At 20.9% G+C, this 13,161-nt stretch overlaps 2 protein-coding genes across 2 annotated transcripts; both read left to right on the plus strand. All coding sequences in view use genetic code 6, as the record gives it.

Annotated features, from left to right (window-relative positions):
• Positions 1 to 761: 761 nt before the first annotated feature.
• On the plus strand, positions 762 to 1,070 carry TTHERM_00594400 (hypothetical protein; the record flags this gene model as incomplete). The annotated part of the gene is made up of 1 exon (XM_001011700.2): positions 762 to 1,070. One exon carries the CDS (start codon positions 762 to 764, stop codon positions 1,068 to 1,070), a length of 309 nt encoding a protein of 102 aa, XP_001011700.2.
• Positions 1,071 to 10,732: 9,662 nt separating this feature from the next.
• TTHERM_000594410 (immobilization antigen) lies at positions 10,733 to 11,683 on the plus strand (the record flags this gene model as incomplete). Its single annotated transcript, XM_012796427.1, has 1 exon — positions 10,733 to 11,683. One exon carries the CDS (start codon positions 10,733 to 10,735, stop codon positions 11,681 to 11,683), a length of 951 nt encoding a protein of 316 aa, XP_012651881.1.
• Positions 11,684 to 13,161: the final 1,478 nt, after the last annotated feature.

The raw sequence follows: 13,161 nt of genomic DNA on the forward strand, positions 1-13,161 counted from the left end.
ACTAACTTTGAAATTGTATATTTGACATAAAATAATAATTTAAAAGCTTTTTCATTATCTATCTTAAGCTTATGATATAGAATTAAGATACATGGCCTTTATAGAAAACTTGTAAGATTGCATAATCGATTTAAAAGTAAATAAATGAATGAATACTTTTAAAAATAGTTATTTTAAAATATTTTTCTTAATAAGGCTATTTCTAAAAATTGCATATCTAATAATTATCCATTTGGCGATGATTATTTTCTTAGAAATATTATTTAAATACAAAAATAGTTGATATCCTTTTATAGTTAACATTGTTTAAGAGTGTACTCTTTTAAAGAATAAATTTAAAAAGTTTGTAAAATATTCAACAGGCTTTTTACCTTATTCTATATAATATAACGATTTTGGTAGATTCTCATTATTGGAGATAAATAAACTTAAAGATTTAGATACACTTAAGTTTTTGTGGATACATCTTTCCGGCCATTTAGTATTTATACTCTTGAAAATCTGTATCAGGGGCAGCAATCTCCAACTGCTCCTAAAAGACCTCCTCTTTGATCCAGAATTATACAGAAACACTTCCTATACCAGAAAATCTACCTATTGAAGTGTATTTAAGAGAAGATAAATTACAAATTAAGGTTCATTAAGATTCAATCCTCAGTCTTTAAAATGTAAGAGAAGGCAATGCCATACATAGAACTTCTAAAATTTGAAAGATTGAGGCCAAAGTAACAAATTTACACATCAGTAGATGCGATTTCTTGATGTACCGTAGCACAGTCATCAGCATTTGTAGGATAATTTTTCTTATTCAAAATACTGTGGTAAAGAAAGAAAGCAGTTTCACTTTCTTCTATGATGTCAAGATTGCCTCTGATTGTGTCAACCAAGAACAGTTATTCTCATAACTGAGTCAGAATTTTGATGATATTTTCAAAATGACGACATAAATGAGTAAAAAATAGGAAGAGAAATCAGTCATTCAGGGTTACAAGTTTTTCATTTGCTATTCAATTACTTATATGAAAAATCTGAATTAATATCCTTCAAATACAGAAAATCAAAAAACTTGACCCTCATAACATCCACTTCTAGCTATTTGCAGACGATATGTAGATTATCCTAAAAAATTACAAACACACAGAAAGCTGTACTTATGGAGGAACATAAAAAAGTCTTCAAAGAAGTAGCTAAATCTACTAATTATTGGGTTAAATTCATTTTTATCATATATTTTTACAATAAAAATTATTTTAATTCAATTCATTTTAAAAAACTCCTTTCGTTTTTGAAAGAAAAAAGATTGTAACGTGATTCATATTTTTGTATGAAAATAAAATTATTAATCTAAAAACTTTAAAAAATTACTTTTTTTAATGTGTTTTCTATTAATATTTGTACAAAAAAAGCCAAAAAATATTTAATAAGTAATTAAAAATATTTGATTTACAATGAATGAATGGCATTTTGTTAAAACCAATTTAAGAATTGTAAATATTTATATTTCCATATTAATAATTATCATTAGGGATTTATAATGGTAAAAATAACCATATTATCTTTTATCCTACATACTTTCATACCTCACTCCCTCCCTCACTTCTCTCCAAAAAAAATTTATATTCTATTTATTAAAAATCTAAAAATGCAAAATATTTTTAAAAAGTTTGTTTTAATAGAATAATTCAAAATCTTTCCTCTTTTTTACATAAATTTTCTAAAATAATTGGCATTTTAATATTATTTATGCTGACTCTAATTAATTAATATTTATCTAAAGACAGATGGTTTAAATTATAATTGAGTTTTGTACCATAACATGATGCATAAGAGGGAAAAAAGTTTTATCAAAATAAAAAACAAAAAAATCAAATATATTGTTTTTTAAATTAATTTTACATTAAAAAATATTATATTTAAAACAAAAAGCCAAACAAACAAACAAACAAACAAACAAACAAACAAAAAAAAAACTGTTTATACATTATATCAAGAGTAAAATTAGTGAGGTTTGTTAGTAAATTTTGCAAAAGCAAAACCTTTTCTGACAAATCAATTACACAAATTTATTTACAACTTATTAAATATTGAAGAAAATATAATGAATTAGTTATTTAGAAGGTAAAAATGAAGAAAAAATATGAAGAAATAAGAAATTAATTAATTAATAATCAAAGTAAATGTTATAAATTAAAAATGAGTTAAAATAAATAAAAATAAAAGAATTAAAAATAAATATTTTAAAAACTTGAAAAAAATATGAGTGAGCAAAATAAATAGTAATAATAAATTTCATTCTTACAAAATCAATATGGTGAAAAGAAATAGGTTAAAGCAAAGAGCTTAAAAACCTTTTTTACTAAAAAATAATCATTTAAAAACAAAATATTACATCTAAATTTCTTTGATATTTTTTCAATTATATCATTTATTTTTTTTCAAGAATATTGAATATCAATTAATTATAAGTATTTCAAGAAATTTATTTAGTTTTAGATAAATTTTATTTGGATAAAAAGAAAAAATAATATTTTGGTATTCAAAATCCGTTTACAATTTACTTTTTTAAATAGGTTAAAATAGTTAGATAAATAAATATAGCTATAAAATTTCTTATCAAATTTGTTTTGAAACTACTAAATCAATTTCTATAGCAGAAATTACAGATAGATGGGAATAGATAGAATGAAAATTCTATGAATAATTTAAATGTAAAATTTTTTTAAATTTGTTTAAAAAGAATAGAATTTCTAATAAAAAATGGTCAATTGTAAGTTGTTAGTATAATTTATTTATATCTTACTAATATATTCTAACATGTTACCAATTTTTTAATATCAAACAAACAATATATTCGTATAAAATAAATCTGTGTCCAAATTTAGTAATAATGAAATACTAAATACAATTCATAGTAATTTTATATCAATTTTTTTTAAACTAAAAAGTATTAGTTAGTAGTAAATAAAAATAAAATTAATTTATTTTATGAAAAAGTATTTGTTAAAAATAAAATAAATGAATACCCTTTTTACAAACTATTGTGTTTTTTCCTTAACATTATTTGAAAGTAAATTTAAAGAGTAACTTACTTATTTAAAAGAATAATTAAGAATTTAAAATTTTAAAAATTAATTAAAAATAATCTGGCTTTCTTTATATCATAGAGTCTTGATCTTTTTTCTAGAATTTGTTTCCTCTTACATAAATTCTCAGTTTTTCTATTAGTTAATTTAGTATGTCACTTATCTGTCAAGGTAAAAGTGCAGAGGGCATTTTTCATGAATTTGTTAATTGAATGTATACTTACTTATCTTTAATATACGTGTTGTTTGGTGTTAATAATATTTACATCTCGATAATAAAAATTATTATATAATATGTGCTAGACTAGAAAGTTATAAAAATTTCCTTTCAGTCTATGTCTTAATTTGCTGATTACAGTAAAATTGATAATTTTTCTAACCAAAAAAAAGTAACAGAAAATGAGCATAAGACTTGAATAAAGAGAGATAAATAATCACATCCAGCAAAATTTAGATGAATTTTTATAGAGTTACCCCTTAATAAAAGCTTTATTATTTTGCTATTTATTAAGTCTTCTTCAAGAATTATTTACAAGATTTTTATATATCATATATCTTATTTTATTGAATCAACTAATAAAATATAGCTATATATATTCTAGATTAAACATCACCAATTTGTGAAATCGCTGAATCCCTTTTATTATGTTGTTAAAATTTTTAGTTTTCCTATTTTTAAACATCCAAAATAACTAACTCTACCCTAAAAAAATATCAATTTAAATAATAAGATCTGATACAAATATTTAATATTTCAACAACTCTATCTGTATGCTTAATATATTATGTCTTTTCGTCTTTAAAAAAAATAAATACCTTAGTAAAAAGTCAGACTAATTTTTGATCTCACTAACATCTCTAATAAAATTCTAACTTTAATTCTTCTTCATTAAAAAAATCTCTACAAAATGAAGAGCTGACAGACAGATAGGCATGTTTGAGGTTTTATTTGGCTCTCTCTTATCCCCTGTCATTTAATTTACTAAATTATTTTTACATTTTAATTAATGAATAAAATTTAAATTAAAAATTGTATAAATTATTCACTTAAATCTAAAAATTAATTTATGAAAATAGATTGCTATTTTGATATTTAAAAACTTTCAATGTAGTTTCTTCTTGTAAAAATTGATAAAATATTTATTTAAATATTCTAACTTAGAGCAAACCCTCTTTTAAATAATGTAAGCAATTAATTTATGGAAAACGAAATCTTTAATTAAAAACCCTTAAAATTTAAATAAGACAATTAGCTGGCTTGGTTTAGCTTACTATTTTGACATTTCCGCCACTTTTTATATCAGAAATAAATGTTTTTTTAAATATTAAATATTTATGGATATAATTACGATTATCTAAAAATAATAGGTTGTAAAATACTTTATAAATATAATACAAAAAATGCTTTTAATTTTCAAAAAATTTAAATTAAACGAAAAATTTATAGCTATCAATCTATCTGTAATTTTGATAGCATAATTTTTTTAAATTAAATTAGGTAAGACTCAATTAATTCAAATTATGAAAATTCAGAGTAAATTTTATAATATAGACTGTTATTCAAATAAAAAAAAATTATTTTGATTATTATTATTATAATATAGCAGGAAGGAAGATACAAATCTCTTCTATTGTTTTAACTATTTTTGCTAAAAATAATAAATAACAGAGTGAAATAAAGGATTATGTAAATTACTTTATCATTTGTAGCAAAAATGAGAAAATTGCATTAATAAAAATAATTTCATCAAATAATTAAATAAAATTAAAATCCTATTTTTATAGAGTTAATTTGAAATAATTAATATTAGAAACAAAATTTACAAACATTGAATCTAATTTAATTGATAAATGAGATAGTCAAATTAGTTTTAAATTTTGCTTTATAAATTTTATTTTTAAATAAAATATTAAAATAATTCAGCAATATTTTATTAAAGAAAAAATTCACACTTTATTATTCATGAAAAAATTTTCATTCTTTAATAAATTTAATAAAAATTATATAATAAATTAATTAATTAATTTTTCAATCCTTTTTTTAAAAATTCAGTTTGTTAGTTTCTTTATTTGCTATTTGGAATAGTTGTTAGTGTAAAAAAAAAAATTATTATTATGAAATTGCATATTTTAAATGAAAAAAGGTGTCTTTAAATTATTGAATAAAATAAAAAAATGTAAAAATATAAAATAAGATTTAGGATACTAATAATATTAATTAAGAATATAAAAATACAAATTATATTGATATTTCATTTCAAGCAAAGTTTTTAAATAAATAAATAAATAAAAGAAGATATTGAGATAAAAGTAAAATGTTAATAATATTAATTTAAATGAACTAATTTTTAATTTCTTTTTTATTGACTATCATTCAGTTTCTTAAAATTCTAAATAAAATTAAATGTTTATATCAATTTGGTTGTTAGTTAGTTAGTTAGTTAGTTAGTTAGTTAGTTAGTTAGTTAGTTAGTCAGCCAGTCATTTTTAGATATTTTACTTTAGCTAGTGAAATTAAATTTTACTGAAAATTATAATTGTTTTAGTTGCTTAAATATATTCTGATTTTTAACTAAAATCTATAATAATAAAACTCATAAAAAATATTTAGCATTTTGTAAATAAATTAAAGTTATTTAATTTAATTATTAAACAGAATCGCTTATACTACTAAAATTTGGTCATATTTTGTAATTGCTAGATTTATAACTTTTTTTGTTTTATTTAATATAATAATAATAAGTACATAAAAAAATAAATTAAAATATCACTCTTGAGAATTAAAATCTAACAAACAAATAAAGTAGTCCTTTTGAATTTGCAAAGGGAGAATATCCTTTGAAATTTAAAAAGGGGGAACATTTTTTATTTTACATGGGAAAAAACATTAAATAACTATAGTAATAATAGGAAAAATCAATGTAAGATATATATTTTTATAAATAAATCCCTCCTGTTAGTTGGATATATTATAATTATATTAGTTGCTTTTTATTAGTATATGAATATATTTATGAGAATTTCATATAGTAGATTTAAGAAGAAAATTTTAAAATAATCAAAAATCAATCAAAGAAGCTTTCAATCATTTATTTATTTATCAAAAATTTTAATCTAATGATTTCTTAGAATCTCCAAACCTACCTACCTACCTACCTACTTCACCATCTGTATTTAAATTTTAAATGACTTATTTTTCTTTAAAGATTAATTTATTTGTAATTCATTAAAGTGTATAATGGAAAAACATATTGTAAAAAGATTTAATAAGTAATTTTAATATAAACAAAAATCAATCAAGGAAGCTTTCATTCAATGTATTTATTTATTTTTTAAAAATTTGATTCCTATGATTTCTTTGATCTACAAACCTATTTCATTTTTCATCTATGTTAAAATTTTAAATGACTTTTTTTCTTTCAAGATTAATTTATTTGCAATTCATTCATTAAAGTTCAAAATGGAAAAATATATTATAAAAAATATTTAAGAAGAAAATTTTAAAATAAACAAAAATCAATCAATAAAACTTTTATTCATTCATTCGTTTATTTATTAAAAATTTGAATCCTATGATTTCATTGATAGTCCAAACCTATTTCATTTTTCATCTGTGTTTAAATTTTGAAGGACTTATATTTCTTTAAAGATTAATTTATTTGTAGTTCATAAAAGCGCATAATGGAAAATATCTTCTAAAAAATAAGGAATATAACATTATTTAAAAACAAAGCAAGATATTTTTGTTTAAGATCAGGTTCATATCTAAGAATATTAGATTGAATTTTTTAAAAGACCTAGTAAATATGAAATTTTAACATATAATTTAGGAAACTTTTGATGCTTTTCAAAGAGGATTAGGAGAAAATTTAATAGTAAATTCAGGTGAGATAAAGTTTATGTATGTATTATTAGTATTCTGATTATTTCTTAAGAAGACAAATTTTAATAATATTTTATCAGTTCAAAAAATGTAGTATAACACTACCCCTTGATTAATTACTTAATTAATTATCTTATTTTCTCAAAGAGTTGATTAATTAAAGTTATCAACTTTTAAAAAGCAAAGCTAAATTAAGTTAACAAAAACTACTTTAAAATATCTAAAATTTAAATGAAAAGGTTTTAATTTTAGTTTTAAAAGTAATTAATTCATCTATTTCTATTCTATTCTATTCTAAAAATTTTAGTTTATTTTAATGTTATTGATAGAAATTTTTAAACAATTTATTTATGTGCTTTTATCTTAGAAATATATAAAGAAATATTAACTTTCTAGTTTATCTAACATGATAAAAAAAAAATATTTCTTAATTTTATATTTATTACCGCAATTCCCCTCAAAAAACCTAGGTAGGTTTAAAATATTATTTTATTAGTATTTTTGCTCTTATTTACTATTTAACAAATCAGGTTTTAAAAAATCTGTATTAGTAAATTTATTTAAATGCATGCAGTATATAAATATATATTAATAAAGAGAAAAAATCATCTATTATAAGTTAATTTTTTCTTAGGAGATTTGAAGAGAAATTATTAAATTTGAAATAAAATAATCAAATTTAATTTAATCTAGATAGATGGATAATGAATTCTGAAGAAGACAAATTTTAATAATATTTAATCAGTTTTGAAATACATAGTCGAAAAAATAAATAAATAAGTAAATACATCATCAACTCAATTTAATATTACAACAAATCTTTTTGTGAATTCATATATTTGTATGATAGTGCAACAATAAAATTTAATAAAAATATTCGAGCTAAGATCGAATGCATATACAATATACACATGACTTTTACTTATATTTTAAAATAGAAATAAATTAATTTTATTTATTTGCTTTATGTTTAAGAATATAACAAATTTACGGAAAATTACTTTTTGTTTTTTCTTTTTTATAATTGAAATTTACTTTTTGTATCTTAAATCTTTGATAAGATTAATTAAAAATATCTCATCACTTTAATATATAAAATTTGATTTAATTCATAATAGTCTTCGCATTTTATTTCTCAGTTTTAGTTATTAAGTTTTTGAAGAAATTAATTGAATCTTCTATTGGGGAAAAATGTTTGCAAATTAAAGATATTTTCATAGTAAGAAATTCAGATGAGCTTAATATTAATTTTAAGATTTTGATTGATTTTTTATATATGTGTCATTAGGAAATTTTCAATATTCTTCTTTGTTTAAAAGTTTAATCTAATTAATTACTTTCTAAATAAGAGCCTTTATTCTCTAGTCTCTATAAAAAATAAAAACTATTATAAAATTTTATTAAATACTAACATTTTAAAATGTTAAATTCATTAAGTTCTCTACATTTTAATAAAATAGTTATTTTTAAAGTACAATTTTTACTTTAGCAAAAAAACATATCACAAAAAATAACACAAAACTTTGTTTGAGTAGCTTAAAAAATAGCTTTTAAATAATGGGTTTTACTACTATTTTTCATTTAATTTACATTTATTTTTTAAAAAAGGCTTTGTAATAAAAATAAATAGCTTGACTTTTTTTTAATTTATTTGTGAATATATGCTTGATTTTTTGCATTTATGTGAATATATGTTTGATTTATTGCATTTACTCAATTAATTAATTAATCAATTAAATATTTATTTAATTTATACCTGAAATTGCTAGGCAATCAATATTTTTAATGTAATGATTGATTTCAGATTAAAGTAAATATACAAAGTAAGTACACTTGAATGAAAATAAAGGATTATCTAGAAGATACTTATAAATTCTTAAGAAGACATTTTTTATTAATATTTAATCAGAAAGAAATATTATTTATTAATTATAAAAACTCCTAAATACTCTTTTGTTTCTTTCTATTTCATGAAAAATAATGCATTAAATTAACTTTAAAAAATTTAGATAAATTTCTTAATACGAGTATGCATTCAATAGAAAATCTATTATAATCTGTTTATTTTTTTAAAAATATTTTGCGAGAAATATTTTTTTAAAGCTCTAAGCAAGTTTTCAAGTTAATTTGTTATTAATGTAAAGAAAGAAAGAATCATGAATTTGATCAATTTTTGGTATGTAAATAAAATGAAATACAATTTAATTAATTGATATATATATATCATGATAATTGCCTTCAAATTTTATTTTCTCTTTATTTTAAATTTATATTTTTCCTTCTTGTACTTTTAATTAATGAATTAGTAATTTTTTATTATCTTTGTTCTAATAATTTCAAATGTATGAAAGTATACACAAAAATTAAAGCTCCTTAATCATAAAAAATAATTTTAAAGATTTATGAATACAATATGAGTTTATCCATAATTAATTTTAAGATAAATTATGTTTGTTTAGTGTATAAAATTTATTTGGTGTATTTGTTTAAATAAAATTTTGTTTTCAGTATTCTTTTAGAAGAACTAACACAAAATTTCAAGTAAATTTAAAAATAAGCCTTTATTTTTTTTTTGAGCAAAGAAAAATCTATATAAATAGTTTTTATTATTTTTTCTCGTTTATTCGTGAGAAGACAAATTTTGTTAATATTTCATCAGAAAATCATTAAACATTTATTATATTAAAATCTTTTAAAGACAAATTTTGTTAATATCTCTTCCATGAATGATTATTTCTATTATTAACAGATCATTTGAAGACAAATTTTATTAATATTTCATCAGAACTAGACATTTTATCAAGTAATAATAAAAATAATTAATTCCTCCTATTTTCTCTCAAATTTTCTCTTCAGGTAAAATTTAATTATTTTTTTTTTAAACTTTCTTTATTGATGTTTTTGTTAATTTTTGTAAGTGAAAATAAACATATATGACTGTTATATTAATTTGTAATTTGATGAAAGTTTTATATGCAATATTATCATCATCCATATAATATGTATGTAAAAATATACAAGACTTATTATTCTTACAAATCCTCAGAAGACAATTTACGTTAATATTTTACAAGAAAGTATGATAACTATTATTCCAATAAATTCTTTAAAAGACATATTTTTTCAATATTTCATCAGAAAATTAATCAATATTTTATTTGCAAATCTAATTTAAAAATCCTACTTTATTCTCCTAAAACTTTGGCAAATTTTCTACTTATTAACTTGTAATAAAGTTGAATAAAGCATTTCATTTTTAATTCTTTCTTACTTCTAATGATAATTCAAAAATAGTATTTATATAAATATCATTAATTAATTTTCTATTTCACTTTGTATTAGGAAATAGATTTAGAGCTCTTGAATTTTCAATTTTTAAAATTTTCTCTTTAAAATAAAAGTTACAAAATAATTTTTTATGAAGAAAAAAAAATAAATTTATAACATATTTTTAAATTTGTTTTTTTCGTTTAGGAATCAGCATTAAAAAGCATTTGATAAATTAAGGTAGATGTTTCAAATTAGCTAATTTAAAAATATTTGCTTTTTATCATTAATTAATTAATAAATTAGCCTACCCTATAGATCATTTATTTTAAATCAAGATAATTAATATGTAAAGGGAAAATTTCTAAGCGAATGAATGAATAATCTTCAAACTATCTCAGCCCATCTGTATTCATTTTAAAAGAGAGCAAAATTTAATTATAAAGATTTAATAAAATCAAAAATTCAAATAATTATAAACTAATCTTGCAAAAAAAAAATGAAAGTAACTTCTTTGATACTTATTTCTGTAGCTGTAATTGCTACTGTAAATGCTTGTTCTGATGCTCACGCTACTGCTGGTGCTGGAAGTGTTTGTTTCTGTAATGCTGGTTATTATGGTACTTCTACTGATTCTGTTGCTGGTGGAGCTTGCCAATAATGCCCAACTGGAACTAATTCTGTTCTTGCCACTACCGTAGGAACTCTTGTCACTTCTTGCACTTGCAATGATGCTAACTCTGCCCTCAATAGTGGTAACACTGCCTGCTAATGCAAGGCTAACTACTATGGTACACCTAACCCAACTGCTGGTGGTACTACTGGATGTACTTAATGCCCAACTGGTTCTTCCGCTGCTGCTGGTTCAACTGCTGTTGCTTCATGTGCTTGCAATGATACTAACTCTGCCCTCAATAGTGGTAACACTGCCTGCTAATGCAAGGCTAACTTCTATGGTACACCTAATCCAACTGCTGGTGGTGCTACTGGATGTACTGGATGCCCAACTGGTTCTGCCGCTGCTGCTGGTTCAACTGCTGTTTCTTCTTGTGCTTGCAGTGATACTAACTCTGCCCTCAATAGTGGTAACACTGCCTGCTAATGCAAGGCTAACTTCTATGGTACACCTAACCCAACTGCTGGTGGTGCTACTGGATGTACTGGATGCCCAACTGGAACAACCTCTACTGCTGGTACAACTGCTATTGCTTCATGCATGTGCCCAGACACTAACGCTTCCCTCAGCTCTGCCTCTACTCCTGTTTGTTAATGTAATGCTAACTTCTATGGTACTCCTACCACCACTGGTGCCAGTGGATGTACTGCATGTTCTTCTGGATAAACTGCCCCAGCTGGTTCTACTACTAATGTTTGCAAAGCTGCTTCAACATCTTCCACATACATTTTACCCATAGTTTCATTGCTTTTCTCTTTAGTTATGCTTATTTGAAGTTGATTTTTCACAAAATATCTATAAAACAGCAATTATTAAAAATTTAATCAATTTTTGTCTGTTAGTCAATAAATATTAATTTTATGTTCTAATGATTTGAAAATTGAATTATTTTTATCATTTTACAAAATCAAATATATTTTCTTTTATATTTATTTTTTTTTCAAAATCAACTTTCAAATTATTCCAGTAAGATAATAAGCATATAAGTAAGTAAATAAACAAAAAAATTTAAATAATTTTTGTTATTAAAAATAAAAAGCTACAAGCTAGCTAGCTCTTCAATCAAATTTTGGTTAAAAATAAAAATATAATGATTTGAGTATTTTCATATCACTCTTTAAAAATGTTAAGTAAAAAGTTATTATTGTTCTCTTAAAACTTAATATGAAATGATATCTTTTTATTACTAATATTTATTTGGCTTATTTTTATTTCAGTATTTAATAATATGAAGAATAAAAGAACTAGTTTAAAAAAATTGACAAAGCAATCATCCTAAATAAAAAATAATGGAATTTTAAAAATAAAAATAACATTAAAAATTTCTAACATATAAATTAGAGGGTGAGTGGGTATATTCATAAATAATTTAAAGTTTTAAATTTTTGTTTTTTTTTAAGAACTTTCTTTTGATAAAGATATATAAAATTTATCTATACCTCCTACTTTTTGTATAATTTTTATTTTATTATGGCATAGATAAAAACTTATATTAACCAAATCATGGGTTAATAGACTCCTTATTAGTTAATTTATATAATTAAATACAATATGTACATATATAGATAATGAGAAAAAATCATCTATTATTTATTAATTTTTTCTTAGGAGATTTAAAGAGAAATTATTAAATTTGAAATAAAAGAATGAAATTTAATATTAATTAAAGGGATAATGAATTCTGAAGAAGACAAATTTTAATAATATTTAATCAGTTTTGAAATATATGATCAATCAATAAATAAATATCTCATCCCATACAGTGAATATTAGTTTTTTTATGTTTTTTACTATTGAAATCTACTTTTTTATCATAAATCCATAAGAAAAAGAAGACAAAAAATATTAAATATATCTCATTTTTCAAATATCTGAAATTTAAACTAGTTAATAAATATCTTAGTATTTTAATTACTAAGTTTTTGAAGTAAGTAAATGAAACTTTTATTGGGTAAATATGTTTGTGAATTAAGGATATTTTAGCAGTAAGAAATTCAGAACTTCCAATCAAATTAAAAAATAAATGATTATCTAGATGATACTTATAAATTCATAAGAAGACAAATTTTATTAATATTTAATCAGAAAGATATATATTTTTTTATTAAAAAATATCCTAAATACACTCTTGTTTAAGTTTTATAATAAAATAATACGTTTTTTTAAATTTATTATTACAAGTACGAATCTATTACAATCTGTTTACTTATCAAAATTTTTTCCAAGAAATAATTTTAATAAAGCTCTAAGTG

The sequence above is a fragment of the Tetrahymena thermophila genome (assembly GCF_000189635.1).
Source record: "Tetrahymena thermophila SB210 genomic scaffold scf_8254731, whole genome shotgun sequence".
Taxonomy (NCBI): Eukaryota; Ciliophora; class Oligohymenophorea; order Hymenostomatida; family Tetrahymenidae; genus Tetrahymena; species Tetrahymena thermophila.